Source organism: Ammodytes marinus, assembly GCF_949987685.1.
Source record: "Ammodytes marinus genome assembly, chromosome: 19".
Classification (NCBI taxonomy): Eukaryota; Metazoa; Chordata; class Actinopteri; order Uranoscopiformes; family Ammodytidae; genus Ammodytes; species Ammodytes marinus.
Window position 1 is genome coordinate 21,051,207 of NC_137223.1, and position 27,912 is coordinate 21,079,118.

Sequence of the window (27,912 nt, forward strand, 5' to 3'; positions counted from 1 at the left end):
TTACATGTTATCAATTGTCTTTTAACTTAAACTTATTCCCATATTTCACACAGTGGTACAAATTCATTTTAGATAATTACTGCTTATTAGAATATATAATTTAGCACCATAGACTTTGGCACTCACTTGTTGTTGGTGTTGTAGTATTCAAGTTTGTAGTAGCATTAGGAGTTGTATCTGCAATGAACAACACAGCAACAATTATTCACTGACTTGTAACAGTTGTTGTTGGTGTTGCAGTGGTGATAACCGGTGTGGTGACAGCTGTTGAATCTGGATGAAACATGTTCCAATTATAGTTAACTGATTAATGTGAAAATGCAAGTTTAATATCTGATGAGGCCATTTTAAGTTATGTATGCTTTACAAATTATTAATTTAAGATAATTACTGCTTGTTATAACATAAAGTCGAGCACCATAGACTGTGAAGCACTCACTTGTTGTTGGCATTGTAGTATTCACATGTGTTGTAAATGTTGTTGAATCTGAAAAGAACATTTGCAATCATGTAGTGAAGGTGGCAGAAGAAAATAAATATTTTAAGTATTTATTAATATTAAAGGAAATTATAAGTTTCCTCTTTTACTGCCTTTTTGCTGATGAATACAAAATAAGCCTAGGAGACTTTCATTGTTTTCTTCTAAACTTTTTAAATATTTTTAAAATTTCTTACACTTACTTTTTCCAGTTATTGGTGTTGTTGCAGTGGCAGTCAAACCACTTGTAGCATCAGGTGTTGAAGCTGAAATTATATATATATATTTTTTACCTTTTACGTCATCTAGCTACACACATATTTCACATAACCTAAATTAGCTGTTGAATCTGGATGAAACATGTTCCAATAATAGTTAACTGATTAATGTCAAAATTCAAGTTTAATATCTGATAAAACCATTTTAAGTTATGTATGCTGTACAAATTAATTTTAGATAATTACTGCTTATTATAATATATAATTTAGCACCATAAACTTACTACAACTCACTTGATGAGGGGTATACTACGAAAGAAACTCAACAGAGCCTCGCTCTCTTTTTTTGATCTGGTTCAACATAACACATACCCTCGCTCAGAACTAACCGGTATCACGAAGGAAGTTATCAACCTCTTATGTTGAACGAGGGTTTCGGCTTCAGGCTCTGTGCACGTCCCCATGAAAGGGGGCGTTTGACCCGTCATTTGACTCTGCTTCCGCACAGACTGGACTGATCTTGTGCCGCTAACTTTACACAAATGGACTGATTGCGAGCAGCTGAGTAAAAAAAAAAGTGCGTCGCTAACTTCACTTAAGAGGAAGAGTATGTCAGTCTGAATGAACACAGAACAGCAGAAAACAGAGAGCCGAAAAAAACTCTTACTGCAAATAAGGAGAGTGGAATGTTGTCAGAAAAAATTGGGATTAATTTATTTTACAGATCGTTCTCGCAGTGCGTAACGTGACATTATAAAGCAATTAAAGGTTGAACTCGGATTTAAACAGTACACCATTTAGCCTAGTTGATAATCCTACACTTAAGAATCTGATTTAAGTCTGACATTGTCCCCTAATGAATAGCATAGCCTATGTGGAAAATCACTTTAGTTTTGGGCCACTGTCCACATCAAAATTAATACAATTTTGATTTTGATTCAGGCTAATAGCCCTTTATTTGCATCTTATAAATACCATTAAAATAAATAGCCTATATACAAAACCTGTAGTCTGTATTTTCCGGACAAATATGAATCTACTGTGAGAAGCTTAACCTGCGAGTCTGCAGCGATGTCCGAACTGTGACAGCTGTCACCTGTCACGTCCCAACTGTAATCGCTACTGATGAAAAGAAAGAAGCCCACAGTGAAATAATGTTGCAACCTGTGATTTTATAGAACGCTTCATTAAGAGCCAGTGTGTGTAGATCGCCAGGTAAAATCATTTGAGGTGAGAGCATAGAGTGGCGCTGCATACAGTAGGTCTAGGCTATTTTACATTTTCTGCATCAATAACTATGCATGTGGAAAAAAGCCGCAGCGCGATGTTACAGTTCACTCTAATGTAAGCCTTATGTCACGGCTTTGTTTCGTTCATTAACTTGCTGATCAATAAGTTTACTGATTTAACTAGTTTACTCAGTGAAAAGTATCGCTCCGACATTATAGTCAGGTCCGCGGGATTTCAAAATGTGTAGTTTCCTTAAAGGGCAGCGGTCTAAGAGCCGAATTTAAGCTCAAACTCTGAAACAAAAACTGGTCTGGGCAGGTTAGCCGTGCAGCCTCTGTTACCACGGTGATCTAGCCAGGTAGAAAGAGAGCCACCTTTCGTGATACTGAAAACTAAGGCTTTAGACTCAACAGACCTCGCTCAGCCCTTAATCTCGCTTCGTAGTATACCCCTCAGGTGTTGTAGTGTTCATATCTGTTATGGTTGAAGTTTGAGTCTGCAAATATTTCAAGTATTTATTATAATTTTATTCTTTTAATGCCTTTGTGCTGATCAAAAAAAAAGAAGGCAGGCAGACTTTCATTTGCTTTTTTCTACATTTATACAATATTTTTTTTTCTTTTTTTCTTAGTCTTACTTAATCCAGCTATTGGTGTTGTTGCAGTTGTGGTGATAGTCAAACCACTTGTAGCATTAGGTGTTGAAGCTGAAATTATATATTTTTTTATTGGATAGACAATGTTTTATATTTTTTATGTATACCTTACGTATAATTTAAATATTAATAACTTTTTATTATTTTCTTTTAACTTAACCCTATTCCTGTATTTCACAAACACTTACTAGTTACTGCAGTTGTCTTTGTAGTGTTCAGATGTGCTGTATTACTATTAATAGTTGAAGAATCTGCAAGGACCAGTTTATGATAACATGTCAGTGCTGATAATAAAAACCGTATTGTTTCTTTAAACCATAACGAACTATATCACAAATGAAACTGTGGGTTTTGCAGTCATCATACTCTTCCCATATCTTGTACCAACAAAGACTGAATATAAAAAGATAATAATTGATCAATGATTGACTTCTTAATGTAGTTCTCAAACTTTACCTATCCCTTATTTTCTACCTATCCCACACTGCAGCTGTTGATACATAGTATAGTACATAATACTGTAAAGTGTTGCAGCTGTTGTAGCGTTAACATCAGTTATTGCAATAGAGGTTGAATCTGAAGAGAAATGTTATCAATTGAATTTAAATTTGGGAAAACCTACTCATGATTAAACTTGATTTGCGAAGATGTTACATTATAAATGTGTTAAATGCCTTTATGCTGACAATAAAACATCCTGGAAGACATACTTTAATTTTTTTAACAAATTTTTTACAATTATTTGTTATTTTTTTAACTTACTTGTTCCAGCTGTTGCAGTTGGTGTGGAGGTCAAATCAGTTGTTTTAGCAGGCGTGGAATCTAAAGAAATTTACAACAATGCATTGAAAATTAATTTTGAGTAAGGATACATTGCTGTATATTTCCAATCAACTCTAATATAGGGAAATGTTGTATCTTTAAAATGATAGATGATCTGTCAATAAGTCACTATTTGTTTTTAATTTCTTAAAACTTGACCTAGCATTTAATTGTTAAACACTTACTGTTTACTGCATTTGTTGGTCCAGTTGTGAGTGTAGTATTGTTGAATGTTGCAGCTGTTGCAGTGTTCTTATCAGTTGTAGCAACAGGGGTTGAATCTGAACACAAATGTTTGCAATTAAAATAACATTAGAAAACCTATGACAACAAGTTAATTTGAATGAGTGAGTGTTATACTGTTCAGATGTTTCTACCCAAAGGTTTTGAGTATAAAAAGCATAAAAAATCTAGACAAAGACTGTGTAAAGGAAGCTATCTGCTCAATTCAAAAGGTTGGATCAACTTCATCAAACTATAGGAGTTGGGTTTGCCTGCCATGGATGACTTTTAAATTGTAGTAATATCTATTCCTTGACAATAGAAATGTGAGTATTTTCAGACATACATTTGTTTCTTTTAGAATATCAAATACTTATCTCTGAGATTATCCATTGTTTTTCTCCACAGTGGCCCAAATTTGCCTTCGCAATAATGCCTCTATGCTGACGATCAACAAAGAAGACTAGAAGACGTTGTTACTACTTTTCTTCAATAATTTTTTACTTTCTAACACTTACTTGTTCCAGCTGTTGGTGTTGGAGATTTCATATAAGTTGTTTCATCAGGTGTGGAATCTAAAGAAATTTACAATAATGCATTAAAAATTCAAAATGTATTTTTAGTACGGATACGTTGCTGTATATTTCAGATCAACTCTGAACTAGACGAATGTTATCATCCCCTTATATCAAAAATCTTACTGCTAGCTACAGCTGTTGGTGAAGTTGTGGGTGTTGCAGTGTTCAGGTTTGTTGTAGCATTAGGAGTTGTATCTGCATAGACCATTTATAATTTCATTTAACAAAATGATAAAATATCTTTCAATAAATAATTTGTAACACTATATTTGAGCAGTTTTTTAATTTCCTAAAACTTTACCTACAATTTATTTCTTAAACACTTACTGTTTACTGCAGTTGTTGGTACGTCTGTGAGTGTAGTGGTGTAAAGTGTTGCAGTTGTTTCAGTGTTAACATCAGTTATTGCAGTAGAGGTTGAATCTGAACAGAAATATTTGCAATTTTATTTAAATTTGAGAAAACCTACTCATGATTACACTTGATTTGCGAAGATTTTACATTATAAATGTGTTAAAATGCCTTTATGCTGACAATAAAAGATCCTGGAAGACATACTGTTATTTGTTTTCACTAAATTTTTACAATTATTATTATTTTTTTTCAACCTACTTGTTCCAGCTGTTGGTGTTGTGGAGGTCAAATCAGTTGTTTCATCAGGCGTGGAATCTAAAGAAATGTACAATAATGCATAAAAAATTGAAAATTAACTTTGAGTAAGGATACATTGCTATATATTTCAGATCAACTCTTATCTAGGGGAATGTTATCATCCCCTTATATCAAAACTCTTACTGCTAGCTACAGCTGTTGGTGAAGTTGTGGGTGTTGCAGTGTTCACGTTTGTTGTATCATTAGGAATTGTATCTGCATAGACCATTTATAATTTATCTTAACAAAATGATAAAATCTGTCAATAAATCATTTTTAACACTATATTTGAACTGTTTTTAATTTCCAAAAACTTAACCTACAATTTATTTCTTAAATAGAAATGTACAACAATGCATTAAAAATTAAAAATTAACTTTGAGCAAGGACACATTGCTGTATATTTCCAATCAACTCTTATCTAAGGGAATGTTGTAATGTTGTACCATGGTTTAGCTCAGAAAACCAGTCAGTTTTTTTAGACCTTTAATTATACAGGTAAATCATATTGAGACTGAATAAACAAATACAAAATAAAAAGACTGCTTTTCTGACCCCTCCAGACAGTTATTCACTGACTTGTAACAGTTGTTGTTGGTGTTGCAGTGGTGAAATCTGTTGTGGTGACAGCAGTTGAATCTGGATAAAACACATTCCCATTAAAGTTAACTGATTAATGTCAAAATTGAAGTTTACAATCTGATAAGACCATTTTAAGTTATGAATGCTGTACAAATTAATTTTAGATAATTACTGCTTGTTATAATATATAAGCGAGCACCATACTGTGAAGCACTCACTTGTTGTTGGTGTTGTAGTATTCACATATGTTGTAAATGTTGTTGAATCTGAAAACAACATTTGCAATCATGTATTGAAGGTGGTAGAATAAAACAAAATGATTCACACCAAGATCACTTACTGTGTAATTTATTTTACTCAATTAATTAATATACAAGGGCTATAAGAAATAAATAACTTAAATAATACAAATACACTTAATTAATACACTTATTTCAAACATTATTGTTGGTGCTTTTGTAGTTCTTTTTGGACAATACCAGCAGCACCTCCTGAACTTTACCTGTCGATGTTGAAGTTGATGTTGAAGTTGTTGTCAAAGGACACACTGAAAAGTCTGTAGAGAGGAACAAAAACTATTTGGTGAAAAGGTGTCAAAGTGTAGGCACTTTCAGGTAGAAAAAAGGAAGAGTAATCTCAAAATCAGTTTCAACATAAGAAAGTAGAAAAAAAGTAGAAAAAATATCATATGCCCATAGTACTCACTTTGATGGTGAACTGACTGGCAATACTCTCCATCTGTGGGAATAGTTTTAATGCAGCCACACGTGTTGCTTGTATCACCATCACATTTCCCATAGGTGGCACACTTATCACAAGGCCAAAGGTGTCCTTCCTCACAGCGGCATTGGAATCCATTGCCATCTTGACTGCAAACTGTAAATAAAAAAATATTACCACGTTTTTCTTTTCAAAAGGCTTAAAATATACATGCAAACAATTCTGTCCTCTGAGGGCCACACCATTTTTTCTTACCTGTGGTGATATTAGCCTCTGAGATGTTGATTTGCTTGCTGATGAGGACAGGGAAAGTGATGCTTTTCAGGGTGCTTCTCAGCTGATCTACATCTGTAGTGTTCACCTCAATGAATATCTGATATTCATAAACAACTGGAGGTTCTGTAGGAAAAGAGCAACATTTTTTGTAAAAAGTTTACTACAAACTCAGGTCGAGTGACGACACTTTAGCAAACTATATTTGCTGAATGAGGACTGTGAGATGCCATTGAAGTGCCAAATTCTTATAATGGGACCTATGATTTAAAAAAAAGAAAATTGTATTCCTATGCTTTCATGAAAGGTAAAATATCCATTGCCATGGTCATATTTCTGTTTAGCATTTCAATTTGTGTTGAGCTACATTACGTCTATGTAGAAAAAAAAAGCGTATAGTAATTTATTGTTCTATCAATCACATACCGATAACAGGAGAATTATATTCTTACCAGTAGATATTATGTCAATATGTATGCAGACGATAAAAAAAAAATATTTTTTAACTTTCTAACACTCACTTGTTCCAGTTATTGGTGTTGTTGCAGTTGTTGTGGAGAACAAATCAGTTGTAGCATTAGGTGTGGAATCTAAAGAAATGTACAACAATGCAATAAAAATATAAAATGTACTAAAGTAAGGATACATTGCTATATATTACCAATCTAATATAAGCAAGAAGAATGTTATCCATCCCTTGTATCAAAAAGCTTAGTAGTAGCTACAGCTGTTGGTGAAGTTGTGGGTGTTGCAGTGTTCAGGTTTGTTGTAGCATTAGGATTTGTATCTGCGTAGACCATTTATACTTTCATTTAACAAAATTATAAAAATCTGTCAATAAATCTTTTGTAAATGTATATTTGAAACATTTTTAAATTTCCTAAAACTTCACCTACAATTTATTTCTCAAACACTTACTGTTTACTGCAGTTGTTGCTACGTCTGTTAGTGTAGTAGTGTAAAGTGTTGCAGCTGTTGTAGTGTTAACATCAGTTATTGCAGTAGAGGTTGAATCTGAACAAAATATTAGTAATTTGATTTAACTTTGAGAACACCTACTCATGATTACACTTGATTTACGAAGATTTTACATTATAAATGTGTTAAACTGCCTTTATGCTGACAATAAAAAATCCCGGAAGACATACTGTCATTTGTTTTTACAACATTTTTACAATTATTTGTTATTTTGTTAACTTACTTGTTCCAGCTGTTGATGTTGTTGCAGTTGTTGTGGAAGTAAAAGCAGTTGTTTCATCAGGTGTGGAATCTAAAGAAATGTACAACAATGCATTAAAAATTGAAAATCAACTTTGAGTAAGGACACATTGCTGTATATTTCCAATAAACTCTTATCTAAGGGAATGTTGGAATGTTGTACCATGGTTTAACTTCCATGTCATATACATGAAGACCAATGTATAGATCTATGTATATTTCCAATGTAGCTTGGATTTAGCAGTGTTAATTATCATGAGGTATTGCTTACAATTTATAACAATAAATCATTCAACCAGTCAGTTTTTTTGAAACCTTTAATTATACAGGTAAATCATATTGAGACTAAATAGAAAAATTAAAAATTCAAAGACTGGTTTTCTGACCCCTCCAGACAATTATTCACTGACTTGTAACAGTTGTTGTTGGTGTTGCAGTGGTGAAATCTGGTGTGGTGACAGCTGTTGAATCTGGATAAAACACGTTATAAACCCATTATAGTTAACTGATGAATGTCAAAACTTAAGTTTAAAATCAGATGAGACCATTTTAAGTTATGAATGCTGTACAAATTAATTTTAGATAATTACTGCCTGTTATAATATATAATCGAGCCCCGTAGACTGTGAAGCACTCACTTGTTGTTGGTGTTGTAGTAATCACTTGTGTTGTAGGAAATGTGGTTGAATCTGAAAAGAACATTTACAATAATGTATTACACTTATAATACAAGTACATTTAATTAATACACTTATTTCATATTATTGTTATATTATTGTTGGTGCCTTTTTGGACAAAACCGGCAGCACCTCCAGAACTTTACCTGTCGATGTTGAAGTTGTTGTCAAAGGACACACTGAAAAGTCTGCAGAGAGGAACAAACATAATTTGGTGAAAAGGTGTAAAAGTGTAGGCACTTGCAGGTTGAAAAAGGGAAGAGAAATCAATTATGTTTCAACATAAGAAAGTAGAAAAAAAGTATAAAAATATCATATGCCCATAGTACTCACTTTGATGGTGAACTGACTGGCAATACTCCCCATCTGTGGGAATAGTTGTAATGCAGCCACATGTGTTGCTTGTATCACCATCACATTTCCCATAGGTGGCACACTTGTCACAAGGCCAAAGGTGTTCATCCTCACAGCGGCATTGGAATCCATTGCCATCTTGACTGCAAACTGTAAATAAAAAAACATTACCACGTTTTTCTTTTCAAAAGGCTTAAGATATACATGCAAACAATTCTGTCCTCTGAGGGCCACACCATTTTTCTTACCTGTGGTGATATTAGCCTCTGAGATGTTGATTTGCTTGCTGATGAGGACAGGGAAAGTGATGCTTTTCAGGGTGCTTCTCAGCTGATCTACATCTGTAGTGTTCACCTCAATGAATATCTGATATTCATAAACAACTGGAGGTTCTGTTGGAAAAGAGCAACATTTTTTGTAAAGAGTTTGCTACAAACTCAGGTCGAGTGACGACACCTTAGCAAACTATATTTGCTGAATGAGGACTGTGAGATGCCATTGAAGTGCCAAATTCTTATAATGGGACCTATGATTTAAAAAAAAGAAAATTGTATTCCTATGCTTTCATGAAAGGTAAAATATCCATTGCCATGGTCATATTTCTGTTTAGCATTTCAATTTGTGTTGTGCTACATTAAGCCTATGTAGAAAAAAAAGCGTATAGTAATTTATTGTTCTATCAATCACATACCGATAACAGGAGAATTATATTCTTACCAGTAGATATTATGTCAATATGTATGCTGACGATAAAAAAATTATATTTCTTTTAACTTTCTAACACTTACTTGTTCCAGTTATTGGTGTTGTTGCAGTTGTTGTGGAGATCAAATCAGTTGTAGGATTAGGTGTGGAATCTAAAGAAATGTACAACAATGCATAAAAAATATGAAATGTACTAAAGTAAGGATACATTGCTGTATATTACCAATCAAATATAAGCAAGAGGAATGTTATCCATCCCTTGTATCAAAAAGCTTACTGGTAGCTACAGCTGTTGGTGAAGTTGTGGGTGTTGCAGTGTTCAGGTTTGTCGTAGCATTAGGAGTTGTATCTGCATAGACCATTTATACTTTCATTTAACAAAATTATAAAATATCTGTCAATAAATCATTTGTAAATGTATATTTGAAAAACAAAAATCCTAAAACTTTACCTACAATTTATTTCTCAAACACTTACTGTTTACTGCAGTTGTTGCTACGTCTGTGTGTGTGGTAGTGTAAAGTGTTGTAGCTGTTGTAGTGTTAACATCAGTTATTGCAGTAGAGGTTGAATCTGAACAGAAATATTAGTAATTTAATTTAACTTTGAGAAAACCTACTCATGATTACACTTGATTTAAGAAGATTTAACATTATAAATGTGTTAAACTGCCTTTATGCTGACAATAAAAGATCCTGGAAGACATACTGTCATTTGTTTTTACAACATTTTTACAATTACAGTCATATGAAAAAGTTTGGGAACCCCTCTCAGCCGGCATTATAATTGACTCTGCTTTCACAAAAAAAATATAAAAGTGGTATGTCTTTAATTTACCAGGAACAGCTAAGTACTGGGATGTTTTCCAAACAAAGATTTTTTGAAAAGCAGTATTTGGTTGTATGAAATAAAATAAAATGTGAAAAACTGGCTGTGCAAAAATGTGGGTACCCTTGTGGTTTTGTTGATTTTAATGCCTGTAACAGCATGTAAAACTGATGACTTTAAACACAAAGTTGGTTGGATTATGTTGTTAAGCCTTGAACCTCATAGAAATGTCTGTTTAATCACGAGAAAATGTATTTTAGGTGCCTAAATGCAAGTTGCACTTCTCTTTGACTCTCTGCTGAAGTGAGACAGAATGGGATCATCAAAACAGCTCCCAAAAGATCTGAAAAACAAAGATTGTTCATTGTCATGGTTTAGGGGAAGGCTACAAGAAGCTTTCCCAAAGGTTTCAATAGTCAATTTCGACTGTAGGGAACGTTGTCAGGAAATGGAAGGACACAGGCACAGTGGCAGTTAAACCCAGGCATGGCAGACCAAGAAAAAAACAGGAGCGGCATAGGTGGAGGATTGTGAGAATGGTTGCACACAACCCACAGATCACCTCCAAAGACCTGCAAGAACATCTGGCTGCAGATTGTGTATCTGTACATCGTTCAACAATTCAGCGCAATTTGCACCAAAACATCTGCTTTTTATAAAGACCAAATAACTTAATTTTTGTCTCATCAGTCCAAAGCATTTTCTTCCAATATGAATCTGGCTTGTCTAATTGAGCTTTTGCATACTCCATGCAACTGTATCTGTGGCGTGGGCGCAGAAAGGGCTTCCTTCTCATCACCTGGCCATACAGATGTTTTGGTGCAAATTGCGCTGATTTGTTGAACCATGTACAGATACACAATCTGCAGCCAGATGTTCTTGCAGGTCTTTGGAGGTGATCTTTGGGTTGTGTGCAACCATTCTCACAATCCGCCGCATATGCCGCTCTTGTACTTTTCTTGGTCTGCTAGACCTGGGTTTAACTGCAACTGTGCCTGTGTCCTTCCATTCCCTGACAACGTTCCTTACAGTAGAAATTGACAATTGAAACCTTTGGGAAAGCTTCTTGTAGCCTTCCCCTAAACCATGATAATGAATAATCTTTGTTTTTAAGATCTTTTGGGAGCAGTTTTGATGATCCCATTCTGTCTCACTTCAGCAGAGAGTCAAAGAGAAGTGCAACTTGCATTTAGGCACCTAAAATACATTTTCTCATGATTAAACAGACATTTCTATGAGGTTCAAGGCTTAACAACATAATCCAACCAACTTTGTGTTTAAATTCATCAGTTTTACATGCTGTTACAGGCATTAAAATCAACAAAACCACAAGGGTACCCATATTTTTGCACAGCCAGTTTTTCACATTTTATTTTATTTCATACAACCAAATACTGCTTTTCAAAAAATCTTTGTTTGGAAAACATCCCAGTACTTAGCTGTTCCTGGTAAATTAAAGACATAACACTTTTATATTTTTTTTGTGAAAGCAGAGTCAATTATAATGCCGGCTGAGAGGGGTTCCCAAACTTTTTCATATGATTGTATTTGTTATTTTGTTAACTTACTTGTTCCAGCTGTTGATGTTGTTGCAGTTGTTGTGGAAGTAAAAGCAGTTGTTTCATCAGGTGTGGAATCTAAAGAAATGTACAACAATGCATTAAAAATTGAAAATCAACTTTGAGTAAGGACACATTGCTGTATATTTCCAATAAACTCTTATCTAAGGGAATGTTGGAATGTTGTACCATGGTTTAACTTCCATGTCATATACATGAAGACCAATGTATAGATCTATGTAGATTCCCAATGTAGCTTGGGTTTAGCAGTGTTAATTATCATGAGGTATTGCTTACAATTTATAACAATAAATCATTCAACCAGTCAGTTTTTTTGAAACCTTTAATTATACAGGTAAATCATATTGATACTAAATAGAAAAATAAAAAATTAAAAGACTGGTTTTCTGACCCCTCCAGACAATTATTCACTGACTTGTAACAGTTGTTGTTGGTGTTGCAGTGGTGAAATCTGGTGTGGTGACAGCTGTTGAATCTGGATGAAACACGTTGTAAACCCATTATAGTTAACTGATTAATGTCAAAACTTAAGTTTAAAATCTGATAAGACCATTTTAAGTTATGATTGCTGTACAAATTAATTTTAGATAATTACTGCTTGTTATAACATATAAATCGAGCTCCATAGACTGTGAAGCACTCACTTGTTGTTGGTGTTGTAGTAATCACTTGTGTTGTAGGAAATGTTGTTGAATCTGAAAAGAACATTTACAATAATGTATTACACTTATAATACAAGTACATTTAATTAATACACTTATTTCATATTATTATTATATTATTGTTGGTGCCTTTTTGGACAAAACCGGCAGCACCTCCAGAACTTTACCTGTCGATGTTGAAGTTGTTGTCAAAGGACACACTGAAAAGTCTGCAGAGAGGAACAAAAATAATTTGGTGAAAAGGTGTCAAAGTGTAGGCACTTGCAGGTGGAAAAAGGGAAGAGAAATCAATTATGTTTCAACATAAGAAAGTAGAAAAAAAGTAGAAAAATATCATATGCCCATAGTACTCACTTTGATGGTGAACTGACTGGCAATACTCCCCATCTGTGGGAATAGTTTTAATGCAGCTACATGTGTTGCTTGTATCACCATCACATTTCCCATAGGTGGCACACTTGTCACAAGGCCAAAGGTGTTCATCCTCACAGCGGCATTGGAATCCATTGCCATCTTGACTGCAAACTGTAAATAAAAAAAACATTACCACGTTTTTCTTTTCAAAAGGCTTAAGATATACATGCAAATAATTCTCTCCTCTTAGGGCCACACCATTTTTTCTTACCTGTGGTGATATCAGCCTCTGAGATGTTGATTTGCTTGCTGATGAGGACAGGGAAAGTGATGCTTTTCAGGGTGCTTCTCAGCTGATCTACATCTGTAGTGTTCACCTCAATGAATATCTGATATTCATAAACAACTGGAGGTTCTGTTGGAAAAGAGCAACATTTTTTGTAAAAAGTTTGCTACAACCTCAGGTCGAGTGACGACACCTTAGCAAACTATATTTGCTGAATGAGGACTGTGAGATGCCATTGAAGTGCCAAATTCTTATAATGGGACCTATGATTTAAAAAACAGAAAATTGCATTCCTATGCTTTCATGAAAGGTAAAATATCCATTGCCACGGTCATATTTCTGTTTGGCATTTCAATTTGTGTTGTGCTACATTAAGCCTATGTAGAAGAAAAAAACAAAACGTATAGTAATTTATTGTTCTATCAATCGCATACCGATAACAGGAGAATTATACTCTTACCAGTAGATATTATGTCAATATGTATGCTGACGATAAAAAAAAAAAAAAATAATAACTTTCTAACACTTACTTGTTCCAGTTATTGGTGTTGTTGCAGTTGTTGTCGAGATCAAATCAGTTGTAGCATTAGGTGTGGAATCTAAAGAAATTTACAACTATGCATTACAAATTAAAAATGTACTTCAGTAAGTATACATTGCTGTATATTTCCAATCAAATATGAACAAGAGGAATGTTATCATTCCCTTATATAAAAAGCTTACTGGTAGCTAAAGCTGTTGGTGAGGTTATGGGTGTTGTGGTGTTCAAATGTGTAGTACCATTAGGAGTTGTCTCTGCAATGACTACTTTAAAATGATTTTAAAAAAAATCTGTCAATAAGTAATTCTTAACACTATATTGGAACTATTTGTTTTTAATTTCCCTAAGACTTACCTAGCATCTATTTCTCAAACACTTACTGTTTACTGCAGTCGTTGGTACATATGTGAGTGCAGTAGTGTTGAATGTTTCAGCTGTTATAGTGTTCCCATCAGTTGTAGCAACAGGGGTTGTATCTGAACACAAATGTTTGTGTATAAGTTTCTTGGACTAGCTACAGTATTGATTCCACAAAAGTTGTGCAATCTGTGATTTAAAAAATGAAATAAAATACAAAGACTGTTTGCTCAAATACCAAAACACATAACACCATTGCCAACAGTTGACTGCAAAATCTGAGATTTTTAACTCAATAGTAATTTCTGTTTGTATAAAAAACAGTAAAAGCTGCAAGAAAATAAATATTAACAAGGAAAAGGTGATTTTGGGAATCAATTATTATGTGTATTATATATACAGTCTATTGATTAAACATGATCTTATCAGGCTTACTGGTTGGTGGCGGAATGGTTGTTGTACCAGGACAATTGGTGATGTCTGCAGAAAAAAGAGAGAGGGAATAAATCTAGACAAACACCACTTTTAATAATAATGATATATATACATAGTTATGAATATGTACAGTATATGTAGTTATGAAACTTAACTTGTGAATATAAAATATATATTCTATATATAAGTTAATGTTTTTTAACAAATAGTATTGTTGATGTAGCAACACTTACTGAGCTGATCAACAGGCTGGCAGTATTGTCCATCAGGAGGAATGGCATTGATGCATCCACATGTGTCATCAGTGATGTTGTCACAGGATCCGTACAGGAAGCAGCGGTCACATGACCAACGATACTGATCCTCACATCTGCACTGGTAACCACCACTGCTCTGAGAGCAGACTGGAAATGAAAACACATAATCACTTTCACTTTTGTATAACATTAACGTTAAAAACTAAAACTAGGGCTGTCAAAATTAACGCGTTAACGCAGGGTGATTAATTTCTGGAATTAACGGCGTTAATTTTTTATCGCGATTAACGCATGTGCAGAATGATCCGCCCCGTGCGTCCCACCGGCTCTGTACTACAGTCACTTTAACGTTGTGGCTGACCCAGGATCAGTAGCTGCGCGCAGCCAAAAATAGCAGCACGCTAGCCCATGCCGTGTTTTAAACTGCTAACGGCCACGTCTGTGTCACGGGCATAGATAGTATATAAAATCAACTGCCGCGGGTGACAGTTGATGTTGGGAGCAACAGGAGGAGAAACATTGTCCGCTCTGTTCAGAGCCCGCGAGGACACACACGTCTGCAGTTTTCAGAGGTGTGTGTGAGTAGACATCAACATAACGTCGGCTTCCTGGCACAAATGAACAGTCCCCTAGGACGTGTTCGCGCGTACACATACACACACACACACACACCGCGGACTGTAGGCTAATCAAGTTGTAGGCCTATTCAAGAATGCACAACCTATAGATTCACAAAATAAATGCCATTGTATAGCCAATATTTGCCCAAAGACATAGTAAAGAGACAGACCAATTGAATTATAGTGTGGTAGGTAGGCCTATATATTTTAGTTTGATTTAAATGTGTTTTCAGTATTAAAACCATCATTTGTCATTTTAAATGTACATATCCACCTTCTGTCCTTTATCTTTCTGTTCATACAACAATATACAGAGAAAATTCGAATTTTTAGGGCATATTTCGAATGGTAAAATTAATCGTGATTAATCGTGATTAATCCACAGAATCCTGTGATTAATCTGATTAAAAATGTTAATCGTTTGACAGCCCTAAAATAAACATGATGTGTGGATCTGTATGTGTTTTTTTAACTGTGAATATTTGGTTTTTAACAAGCTGTTGAATGAAAAATATTTCAGAAATATTTTAGCATTAACCAAATAATAGATGTACCTGTAGAAATGTTGACATCAGAGATTTGTGAGAGGTTGGTGATGTTGATGGGGTAACTGATGGTTCTCAGAACTGTCCTCAGTCGATTTATTACTGCAACATCTGAGATGTTCAACTCAACAGAAATGATGTATTCATGGACAACAGGAAAAACTGCAAAGGAAGAAAGACAAGAAGATAGAATGGGTTATTTTTTTTACAATGCAAATGTAATATTCAGTTTATGAAATAATTATTATCTACTTAGTCTCACTTGTTGTTGGTGGAGAGGGTGTAGTAGCAGGAGAGGTTGTTGTAGAAGGAGAGGGTGTTGTAACAGGACAATAGGTGGAGTCTAGTGGGAATAAAGAGAGAGAAAGGTAGTTACTAAACAGGAATAAATGTAGATACACACCACTTGTACTTTCTGTGTATCAGAATCAGAATCAGAATCAGAATCAGAAAGGAGTTTATTGCCAAGAAGGGTTTTACACCAACAAGGAATTTGTTTTGGTGAGTAAGGTGCATACAATAAACAATAAACAAGCAGTAACTATCATAAATATATAACACAATATTTAAACATATATAAATAAGCAGCAACATAAGTGATAAGTTAAAAATATTATAAAATAGAATAAAAAACTAAGGTAAGGTACTTAAAAATTGTAAGAATTTACAAAATGGTGATGGCTATGAGTGCCCGAGTCAGTGACAGTCAGTGGGGGAGGCGGTCTCTGGACCTGTTAAGGATCCCCACTGAAGAGGGGAAGAAACTATCCAATGGATCATAAACCAAATGTTTTCATCTCATCCTCCATATATAAAAGAAAGGCTAAGATACTTACTCTAGAGGGAATAAAGACAGAGAAAGGTAAAAGCTGAACTAAATTAAACTGTCTGTCTATACAGTGGGTGATAAACACCCACATGTTGTCATCTCAACTTCCATCTACAAATATAGGCTAAGATAGCCTAAGAGGCTAAGATTCAAATAGTTTTTTTGTTTTGTTTTAACAAACAGCAGTTTATGTAGCACAGCTTACTGATCTGATCAACAGGCTGGCAGTATTGTCCATCAGGAGGAATGGCATTGATGCATCCACATGTGTCATCAGTGATGTTGTCACAGGATCCGTACAGGAAGCAGAAGTCACATGACCAACGGTACTGATCCTCACATCTGCACTGGTAACCACCACTGCTCAGAGAGCAGACTGGAGATAAAAACATGAACTCACTTTCACTTTTGTATAACATTAAAGTTAAGAATAAACATGATGTGTGGAGCTGTATGTGTGTTTTTTTACTGTGACATATTGGGTTCTAACTAGCTGTTGAATAAAAAATATTTCAGTAATAGATTTGCATTAACCAAATAATAGATGTACCTGTAGATATGTTGACATCAGAGATTTGTGTGAGGTTGGTGATGTTGATGGGGTAACTGATGGTTCTCAGAACTGTCCTCAGTCGATCTATAACTGCAACATCTGAGATGTTCAACTCAACAGAAATGATGTATTCATGGACAACAGGAGAAACTGCAAGGGAAGAAAGACAAGAAGATGGAAAGGGTTATTTATTTTTTTACAATGCAAATGTAATATTCAGTTTATGAAATAATTATAATCTACTCAGTCTCACTTGTTGTTGGTGGAGAGGGTGTTGTAGAAGGAGAGGTTGTTGTAACAGGACAATAGGTGGAGTCTAGAGGGAATAAAGACAGAGAAAGGTAAAAGCTGAACTAAATAAAACTGTCTGTCCATACAGTGGGTGATAAACACCCACATGTTGTCATTTCAACTTCCATCTACAAATATAGGCTAAGATAGCCTAAGAGGCTAAGATTCAAATAGTTTTTTTGTTTTGTTTTAACAAACAGCAGTTTATGTAGCACAGCTTACTGAGCTGATCAACAGGCTGGCAGTATTGTCCATCAGGAGGAATGGCATTGATGCATCCACATGTGTCATCAGTGATGTTGTCACAGGATCCGTACAGGAAGCAGAAGTCACATGACCAACGATACTGATCCTCACATCTGCACTGGTAACCACCACTGCTCTGAGAGCAGACTGGAGATGAAAAAACATGACATCACTTTCACTTTTGTATAATGTCAAAGTTAAAAATGAACATGACATGAGGAGCTGTATGTGTTTTAAATTTTTTTTACTGTGACACATTGTGTTTTAACTAGCTTTTGAATTAAAAATAGTTCAGAAATAGATTTGCATTGACCAAAGCAAAGATATACTTGTAGATATGTTGACATCAGAGATTTGTGTGAGGTTGGTGATGTTGATGGGGTAACTGATGGTTTTCAGAATTGTCCTCAGTCGATTTATTACTGCAACTTCTGAGATGTTCAACTCAACAGAAATAATGTATTCATGGACAACAGGAGAAACTGCAAAGGAAGAAAGACAAGAAGATGGAAAAGGTTGTTTTTCTTACAATGCAAATGTTATATTCAGTTTATGAAATAATTATAATCTACTCAGTCTCACTTGTTGTTGGTGGAGAGGGTGTAGTAACAGGAGAGGATGTTGTAGAAGGAGAGGCTGTTGTAACAGGACAATAGGTGGAGTCTAGAAGGAATAAATAGAGAGAAAGGTAGTTACTGAAATAATTAAAAGATAACACACACCATTTTTAATGTCTGTCTTTACAGTTATAAACACCCACATGTTGTCATCTCATCTTCCATCTAAAGAGGCTAAGATTCAAATTATTATTATATATTTTTTAAACTGTTCAGTTTATGTAGCACAGCTTACTGAGCTGATTAACAGGCTGGCAGTATTGTCCATCAGGAGGAATGGCATTGATGCATCCACATGTGTCATCAGTGATGTTGTCACAGGATCCGTACAGGAGGCAGCGGTCACATGACCAACGGTACTGATCCTCACATCTGCACTGGTAACCACCACTGCTCGGGGAGCAGACTGGAGATGAAAAAACATCATCAGCTTATTGCTTACTGTAAAGTTTAAAATTAATTATTATTGCTGAAGGTAGTGTGTCTTTTTTTAACTGTGATATATTAATCAGACTTTTAAAAAGTCATATGTTTTCAAAAATAATTTGGAAAGAAAAATTATAATTATTTCAGTGTTCGTGAGTCTCTTAATCAAGTAAACAAGAAGTAAAAAAGACTATTAAATTAACCTGTAGAAATGTTGACATCAGAGATTTGTGTGAGGTTGGTGATGTTGATGGGGTAAATGATCGTTCTCAGAATTGTCCTCAGTCGATTTATTACTGCAACATCTGAGATGTTCAACTCAACAGAGATGATGTATTCATGGACAACAGGAGGAGCTTGGGAGGCAGAGAATAAACAAAAAATTGCACAGCTTAAGTTAGTTGAGATAGAAATCGAATGGATCATAGGTAAACAAGCATATTGTCCATATGTTTTCTTTTTGGACAAAACCGGCAGCACCTCCTGAACTTTACCTGTTGATGGTGAAGTTGTTGTCAAAGGACACACTGGAAAGTCTGTAGAGAGGAACAAAAACCATTTGGTGAAAAGGTGTCAAAGTGTAGGCACTTTGCAGGTGGAAAAATTGAAGAGAAATCTCAAAATCAGTTTCAACATTAGAAAGTAGAAGAATAGCAGAAAATGTCATCTGTCCATAGTACTCACTTTGATGGTGTACTGACTGGCAATACTCTCCATCTGTGGGAATAGTTTTAATGCAGCTACATGTGTTGCTTGTATCACCATCACATTTCCCATAGGTGGCACACTTGTCACAAGGCCAAAGGTGTTCATCCTCACAGCGGCATTGAAATCCATTGCCATCTTGACTGCAAACTGTAAATAAAAAAAACATTACCACGTTTTTATTTTCAAAAGGCTTAAGATGTACATGCACACAATTCTGTCCTCTTAGGGCCACACCATTTTTTAAAAACAAACATTACCAGTTTTTTTTTTGCAAAAAAATGTTATGAGGGCCAAACCATTTTTTCTTACCTGTGGTGATATTTGCCTCGGAGATGTTGATTTGCTTGCTGATGAGAACAGGGAAAGTGATGCTTTTCAGGGTGCTTCTCAGCTGATCTGTGTCTGTAGTGTTCAACTCAATGAATATCTGATATTCATAAATAACTGGAGGCTCTGTTGGAAAAGAGCAAAACATCTTTTCATGACTTTGCTACAAATTCAGGCCGAGTGACGACACCTTAGCAAACTACATTTGCTGAATGAGGACTGTGAGATGCCATTGAAGTGCCACATTCTTATAATGGGACCTATGATTTAGAAAAAGAAAATTGTATGTCTATGCTTTCTTGAAAGGTCAATACTCAATCATATTTCTGTGTAGCATTTCAATTAGTGTTGTGCTACATTAAGTCTATGTAGAAAAAAGGCAACAAAGCATATAGTAATCTATTGTTCAATTAATCACATACAGATAACAGGAGAATTATATTCTTACCAGTAAATATTATTTCAATTTGTGTGATGTTGATTGTGTCGCTGAGTCTAACAGGGAAGCGGATGTTCTCCAGAACAATTCTTAGTCGCTCTATCATTGCGAAGTCACTGATGCTGATTTCCACTTCGAGTACGTATTCATACAGCTTGTCAGCTTCTAGTAAAGAAAAACAGAAGGGGAATTTCATTTCAAGACTGAAAGAGCCAGTGTTTTCCATATCACATATAAACTTCATTATGTATTTTGACATGTTGAAGTACAGCTTTAGTTATCACCTTTCTTTGGCTGGCAGTATTGTCCATTGGGTGGAATACTGCTGATGCACCCACAGGTGCCGTCAACAATCTCATCGCAGGCTCGGTATGTAATACAGTTGGTGTATGACCAAACATACTGATCCTCACATCTGCACTGGAAGTTGGTACCATTTGGGTAACACACTAAGAAAACACACACACCCACGCACACACACACACACACACACACACGCACACACACACACACACACACACACACACACACACACACACACACACACACACACACACACACCATAACACACACAAGAAAAAAAGAGAGAAGTAATAATGTGTTCAAATGTATGCTGTCATTTAACACATCCACAGCCTATTTGATATACAGTACTTTTCTAATTTGGTTGGGAGCCATTAATAAAATGTGAGACAACTATTAGGTTATTAACTGATAGGCCACCTGGGTCTGCAGTCATTGATTTTACGATTTTATATTCTTCCTAGTTGAACTTTAACTAGTTCATGTGTGCATGCTTGTGTTGAGCCCCGGAGGGATTTTCCTGTTTACACACATTGTGGTTTAGAAGTATTTGGACAGTTATATAATGTTGGTTCTGTACTCCAGTGTACCTGTTGTCAAGTGAAACAGGGACTGGGGTTCAAGTGGTGATTATCTTTTTAGGTCTTTATTTAAACATGCAGTCAGACAATGATTCGGCTTAATTTCCCCGATTGTTTGACCAGTCTGAAAGCAAACGCCCAGCACATTGACTTCAACTAGCCATTTCATTATAGACCGAGGTAACACTTTATAATAACTATCCGTTGTAACTCGTTAATAGATCATTAGTAAACTCTTAATTAATGATTATTAATGATTTGTTAAGTGTTTGTTAGCAGTTTGTTAAGGATTTATAACAATGGTAGATAGTTAATAGCTTAATAATTTAATCAGTTCATCTGGGAAGTAATCCGAGATACCGACGAGGCTGAAATAGGCTATAGACTATATACAGTGCATGGGCAACTGAGGGCAGCCCCATTTTCAAATATTTTTTCAGTTAATCTCGGATTACCTCCCAGATGAACTGATTCAATTATTAAGCTATTAACTATCTACCATTGTTATAAATCCTTAACAAACTGCTAACAAACACTTAACAAATCATTAATAATCATTAATTAAGAGTTTACTAATGATCTATTAACAAGTTACAACGGATAGTTATTATAAAGTGTTACCTAGACCTAAAAATCAATGGACCACAAAGCCAAAACAACAAAATGTTGTATACATTTCCAAGGGGTTACAGCCAACATTGTAATGTTGTGGTAAATAATTAACGTTGCCTTTTTTGTAAATCTGTGTAGTCAGATTATAAAATATAAAGTGTCCTTATGTTGTTCACAAGCAGCTGAAGCAAATAACCAGGGACTACCTGTAGTCATTATTCAGAAATGTATTTTAATTTTTATTTGCTCAGCAATAATCCAATATAATGTGAGTCTGCAGTCGCTCTATCACTTCCTCCAGATATCTGGAGTTAATAGGTGAGCAATTAAACAGGATACACTTGCATGTGCATTGATGCAAAGAAGGGGACTGGCCAGAGGTAACTTTGGGTGTGTCAAATAAGTGAACATTTTGTAAGGTTTATTCTTCTACCTTAATAAACAAACTCTCCATACTGAATTTGTTGGAACACAGTTCGAAGTTAGAAGGCTATAAAAGTTAGTTTCACTGTAATTTACAGCAGCGGGGCCCACAGTTTTGTTTACAAACATATTCTAGTCTTACATTTAATTCCAGGTGCCAGACAATGGCACCTGAAATTTTTGTTTTGATTTATGATGATAGAATTATTCAATACTAAGAATAACATGCTAACATAGTGCACCTTTAATATGAGAAATGCTTTCATGAAAAAATGTGGCTTTGGCTAAGCTGGTAGGGCTGCTGCGATTGGTGTATGAGTGTGTGTGTGTGTGTGTGTGTGTGTGTGTGTGTGTGTGTGTGTGTGTGTTTTTGAGTGTTTGTGTTATTGCATCCAACTAGTTACTTCTTATTTGATATTTATTTGCAACTAATGGCCATGATTATGTTCATAATATTTGTATCATAGGGATATGTTTAGTTAGTGTTAAAGTTAAAGTTATATAATCTATCTTAAAAAGAAACAAAGGAGGTAACTGCAGAAAGCAACCACTCATTGAGTGAAACAATAGGCACAGACGGCGCCATTGATGTAGTGAATGGAGTCCCCTCTTACATATGTAGATATCACCCAAGGATTCAAGTCCCCTCCTCTTAGCAAAATCAAAAGCACGTTTAAAGTTTATTATGGCAGAAGTCCTTAAAAGTAAATATTCTATTGGTTCTTGTATTGTATAAATGACCAGAAATAGGAGTCCAGACTTGGCGGTTATAATTGATAGTCCACAGTTGGCAATATTAGCATGTATGTGTGTGTGTCCGTGCGTATGTGTGTGTGTGTGTGTGTGTGTGTGTGTGTGTGTGTGTGTGTGTGTGTGTGTGTGTGTGTGTGTGTGAAAGGGTGAAAGGGTGAAAGAGGAACAACAATGTAAAGCGCTTATGGGCTGAGAAAATCGGAGAGAAAGGCCATATAAGTGGATTCCGATGACTAGTTACCATTCACACACATGGCTACCCTTTGCAGCCTTCACATTGATTAACTAAATTAGCGGCCGCCATGTCTGGACAGGAATAAGCAGCATGCTTACCTGTAGTCATGTGAATGTGTGTGGCATTCACATTGGGACCCAAAGCCATGGAAAAGCTGCCATTGTTTAGGAGACTCCTTAGGTAGTCCACAGTCTCGACATCTGTAACATTCACCTCCACATCCACTATGTATTCTACCTCAGTAAGCAGCGCTATAGGGAAAAAAATACAACATGCTTTATGGTTTCAGGACACTATCAAATGGATATAGACATGTTGTTGGAGGTTAAACTTAATCTTGTGTTTCCTGGGATGGTCCTTTAATCGCACATACTTTCACAATTGAAATACTGAGGGCAACTTTACAACCAGTATTATTCATTGATATCAACCACTGCAACCTAAAAATGGAAATTTGCATTTGGCCTTTTCTAAATCTATGGACATGGATACTCTACAAGTGGAACGGACGATTTTCTTTTTCACTGAAATATGAAGCAAGGCACTTTGGTGAGCACAGGGTGGGAAGCCTTTACTAACCATATTAAGCATCTGCAGCATAATATAAACCTCCAAATCAAAACTTGATACATTAGGTGTGCCTCTATTTCTGCTGAACAGTCTTTAAAAAACCTGCACTACCATTTTTGTTTAAGGTAAGCTTGAATTGATCCATTGTTAATACAAAAATATGGATAGTAACCCATTTAACTGTGTTCATGCTAGGAATGCATTGAATTGCCCTGAACTGTAGTAAATTGTCCGATGATGACGGACCGCAACTTCCTATTCTTCCTTGGCAATGCCAGTAATAGGCAATACCAAGAAAGAAACGCCTCTTAATTCATTGTGACTGGAATTAATTATACCTAACAACTTGATTACCTGAAATTAGCTGGCAGGACTCGCCGTCAGCTGGAATGGCATTGATGCATTTACAGGTGCCATCGGCTATGTGATCACAGGTTCCGTATGTGACGCAGCTGCTGTATGGCCAGGCATATTGTTCCTCACATCTGCACCGGTAGCCATTGTCAGTGGAGGAACAAACTGTCAAGAGGAGAAGATTATAGTATTGTTATAGCCCCCTCTGAACCTTGGCTATATATGTTTACCATCAAGTCATTCAAAAAAAGGTCAAGATTGGTTCTCACCGGTGGTGATGTTAATTTCAGAGATCTCTGTGTTGTTATCCACTTGTATGGGAAGACTAACATTGAGGGAGGAGCGAATCAACTCAAGTGTTTCTAAATCAGAGGCGTTAACTACAACATCAATGATGTAATTCCACTGGCCTGTGGGCACTGCAAGGATTGAAGTGATAGGAAAAAAATATGTTAATTTATGACAACTGAAGCCTAAACATATGGTGTTTAAGTAGACTAAATCCAAAGGGAAAATACAAGTTGTGGATTTCAGGGTGGTTTCATGCTGGTTTCTTTTAACCGCATGACAAGAAGATAACAAATAAGTCTTAAAAAGGTATTTTTGGCATGTTTTCGACAACAACATTTATCATAAATCCGAGAATTAATAGCGTATGAAGAGATCATTCTTTAATAACCTTCAGAATAGTGTTAAGAATGATCATGGGAAGTTTAGTTGAGGTACGTACTTTACAAGTTGAAATTTTTGGGTATTTTGAAAAACAATTTTGAGATAATGGTTGTTAATGATGGTTGTATATGAAAAAGATACAGACGAAAACAGACAAGGTTTAGTAAAATAAACACTTAAATGTACATTTTATTTATACCAATTAAAATTCAAAATTGACCAGTGATTGACATTTCTGCCTGCAGTGTTTCGCCTCGCCTTAATATGTAGAAAATATGAGAAAGGAAGGTATTTGGCAAAATGTCAATCATTTTCAATAATATTAATTAATCAGACAAACCATTTCTTTTCTCCCTGGTGTGAGGTAGAAATTGTTCCTCTTTACTGTGTGCCTGTGAAAACAAAACAGTGGTCAGATTCAACAAATTGCTCTGCGTTATTTATATGTATAAGTCCCATATTTTTTTTTTGCCCAGTATCTTAAACACAGTGGACCTACCGGTAGAGCCGGATTAGAAAATTCATAAATGATGAGTGTCACCAGAAGGCCAAATATGGTCAATCCATACTTAGATATTGCCATTCCTTTTCAAGAGTGCTAGAGAGGGACAAAAAAGATGAATTATATAGTGATTCATTCGATGTTTGGTGTGTTGTGCCCACAACAGTTAGGGTTAGGGCAGCGCTGCCTTGAAGGCTCCGTTGAGGGCACTAAACATCATTGAGTGATTCATTCCATCCAGCATTACTCCCTTTACTGCATTGTTTCACAGCCTGTTGTTTGTATAACTAGACATGGTTGACTCTGACACTGTATCTGCCACTGAACAGATGAATGCCAGGCCAATTATTAATGCCTTGCATGTTTCTGAAATTGATAATTGCCTCATTTTATAGACGCTCATCATCTATTTACCAGCTTTGTCATTACAATTTACGGTGCGGCTTTGGGGCTGGTCCAAAAATGTTAAGCCGACGTGAGAATCAGTGACTCAGACGCCTGAAGCTAAGATACTGTTTATAAAATGTGCATTGTAACCTCGGTATCATTTGAGTTTAGATGTCCTATAAAAAAAAAACAGGAACAAGAGGTCCCAATTACAGTAAGTCTTTTAAAGACACTAGTGGTATTTAGCCAAAAAACAGAGTTGTTTTTTTCCATCTCCAGCTGGCTCCCATCAGTAAATGCTGACACACATTTCAAGGATCAGTGCCAATAACTCATGGCTCACTGTCGGCAGTTTTTGATGTTGTATTGTATGCTTGTGACAGTATACACACACACACACCTGTATTGGCTTTTCCTTTTTGTCAGGGTTTCTTTAACTGCACCGAACAGAGAATCTTCCACATAGTGTTGGCTGTGAGTCAGCAAGAGTGTTGTTGGATGGAGACCTGTTCAGATGTGGAAGCGAGTAAGAAAAGCATAATGATACAGAGGTGAAGATAATAAGACATGCATGCTAAGGTGTACATCCAATGAGTGTGGTTGAGTCAGAGATTCTGGAGAACGTTTGTTGTCAAAATCACTTTGTCAAAATCAGTGAATATCTTCTTGTGTGTCACTGAAAAAAAGTGTTGCTGAGGGCCCAGTGTAGCTCGCCACATGATTTTGTTTTCAGCGCACACACAGTACATAACAGGTAGCCCGATCATGAGGAGATATTCTCTGATTTTGACAAAAAGTGATTTTGACAACAAGGTAAGCATTCTCCAGAATGGCTGACTCCAACTTTAATGTGCTGAGTTGGGTTTAAAGATGATCCAAAGTGCTGTAATTAAACACAGCACAAAGCCATGATGTGTTTTGTCAACATTGTCATATCGGTGAGAAAATTAATCGGAGTGGCGTGTCATTAGTAGGTATTAGTGTGAAGGTTGGGATCCAGGTGCACCACATAAAAAAAAGGGTTGGTCATGTGGTTTGAGGCTAATTAATATGTTCGCAATTAATCCTGCACCTTACACCCACACACACACCCACACACATCTTCCATTATAGGTTCATGCTTACACCGCTCAATTTTAGCCTCACCACAAATATGAGTAATATTTGACTGGAATATTGTGGATACATTTACACACCCATAATTCAGTCAAATTAAATTGCAGGCATTAAATATAGCACACAAGTTATTTCGGAATCAGCATGTCTAAGTCTTCTTATTACACACACACACACACACACACACACACACACACACACACACACACACACACACACACACACACACACACACACACACACACACACACACACATTTTGACATCTTACAAATTGTATCATTAAATATACATTATATCCAGAACCGTTAAAAGAAGATCAACCACAAATGGACTATACATGGAACTACATGAAAATGAATGTAATATTCAAGAACATGTGAACAATATAAAGAATCAAGAATAATGTAAACATATAATTCTAAAACAGAATCTGACATTTTTTAAAGAAAGATATTTGACAGAGATAGGTTAGATAATAAAGCCAGTGTAGAAATCTGCAGTGATTTGACTTTACAAGGCTCTGTAAACAGGCATGTTGCTAGCTACGGCGAGCCATTGTTTACATACCCTTTTACATATCGGTTCACAGAGCATATAGGCACAGACAAGAAGTATATCATGATTATTCACTGATTGAAAAAAAAAACTTTTCTCCAGAATGACCTTTAATGGGATATTTTTTTTTAAATCCACTTTCATGTCAAGGAATTATTGTCTATGATTTATGCCTCGGTCGGTCAATCAAACCAGTCAGGTGCAGATGACTCAAAGCGAACAGACTGACTATCAAAACAATTTCAGTACTACCTTAATCCTTGCACACGCTCAGACAGAACAATTTGCAAAGCTGCAGTTTGTTGCAAAGGCTTCGTAGTACAATCAGAAAATAGGTCACTGTGTGAAAAGCCCTAGGTTAGCCCATTCCTGAAAAAAACACAACACCAAGAGAAAGTCCCAACACATGGGCCATTGACAAAGACATTTAAACCAGACATCTTTCTTACCATTGCTCTCTTTCCATCTCTCTTCTGCTGTTATAGTCCTGTCTGTGTTAAAAGAAACACACCTTGTGAGCTTGTGTGAGAGGCTGTCAACCCTTGAGTGGAACAATGACAGGC

General features: G+C 35.7%; 1 protein-coding gene across 1 annotated transcript; it reads right to left on the bottom strand.

The window, feature by feature from the left end:
• Nucleotides 1–205: 205 nt before the first annotated feature.
• Nucleotides 206–27,912, bottom strand: LOC307265700 (uncharacterized protein; the record flags this gene model as incomplete). The annotated part of the gene is made up of 55 exons (XM_080047495.1): nucleotides 27,799–27,912; nucleotides 26,077–26,182; nucleotides 25,287–25,385; nucleotides 25,128–25,179; nucleotides 24,385–24,534; nucleotides 24,116–24,280; nucleotides 23,290–23,442; nucleotides 20,569–20,733; nucleotides 20,294–20,449; nucleotides 19,828–19,971; nucleotides 19,495–19,665; nucleotides 19,305–19,346; nucleotides 19,014–19,166; nucleotides 18,620–18,790; nucleotides 18,350–18,430; nucleotides 18,097–18,249; nucleotides 17,744–17,914; nucleotides 17,484–17,546; nucleotides 17,228–17,380; nucleotides 16,883–17,053; nucleotides 16,111–16,191; nucleotides 15,858–16,010; nucleotides 14,660–14,830; nucleotides 14,427–14,471; nucleotides 14,015–14,110; nucleotides 13,624–13,692; nucleotides 13,079–13,222; nucleotides 12,808–12,978; nucleotides 12,621–12,662; nucleotides 12,436–12,486; nucleotides 12,207–12,266; nucleotides 11,780–11,848; nucleotides 9,861–9,956; nucleotides 9,661–9,732; nucleotides 9,467–9,535; nucleotides 8,927–9,070; nucleotides 8,658–8,828; nucleotides 8,471–8,512; nucleotides 8,286–8,336; nucleotides 8,058–8,117; nucleotides 7,631–7,699; nucleotides 6,951–7,019; nucleotides 6,412–6,555; nucleotides 6,142–6,312; nucleotides 5,939–5,992; nucleotides 5,655–5,702; nucleotides 5,434–5,493; nucleotides 4,816–4,872; nucleotides 4,531–4,626; nucleotides 4,144–4,200; nucleotides 3,589–3,684; nucleotides 3,344–3,403; nucleotides 682–744; nucleotides 440–487; nucleotides 206–273 (listed from the first exon to the last, which is right to left on the bottom strand). The coding sequence occupies exons 3-55, from the start codon at nucleotides 25,368–25,370 to the stop codon at nucleotides 206–208; spliced, it is 5,415 nt and encodes a 1,804-aa protein (XP_079903621.1). The 5' UTR covers nucleotides 25,371–25,385; nucleotides 26,077–26,182; nucleotides 27,799–27,912.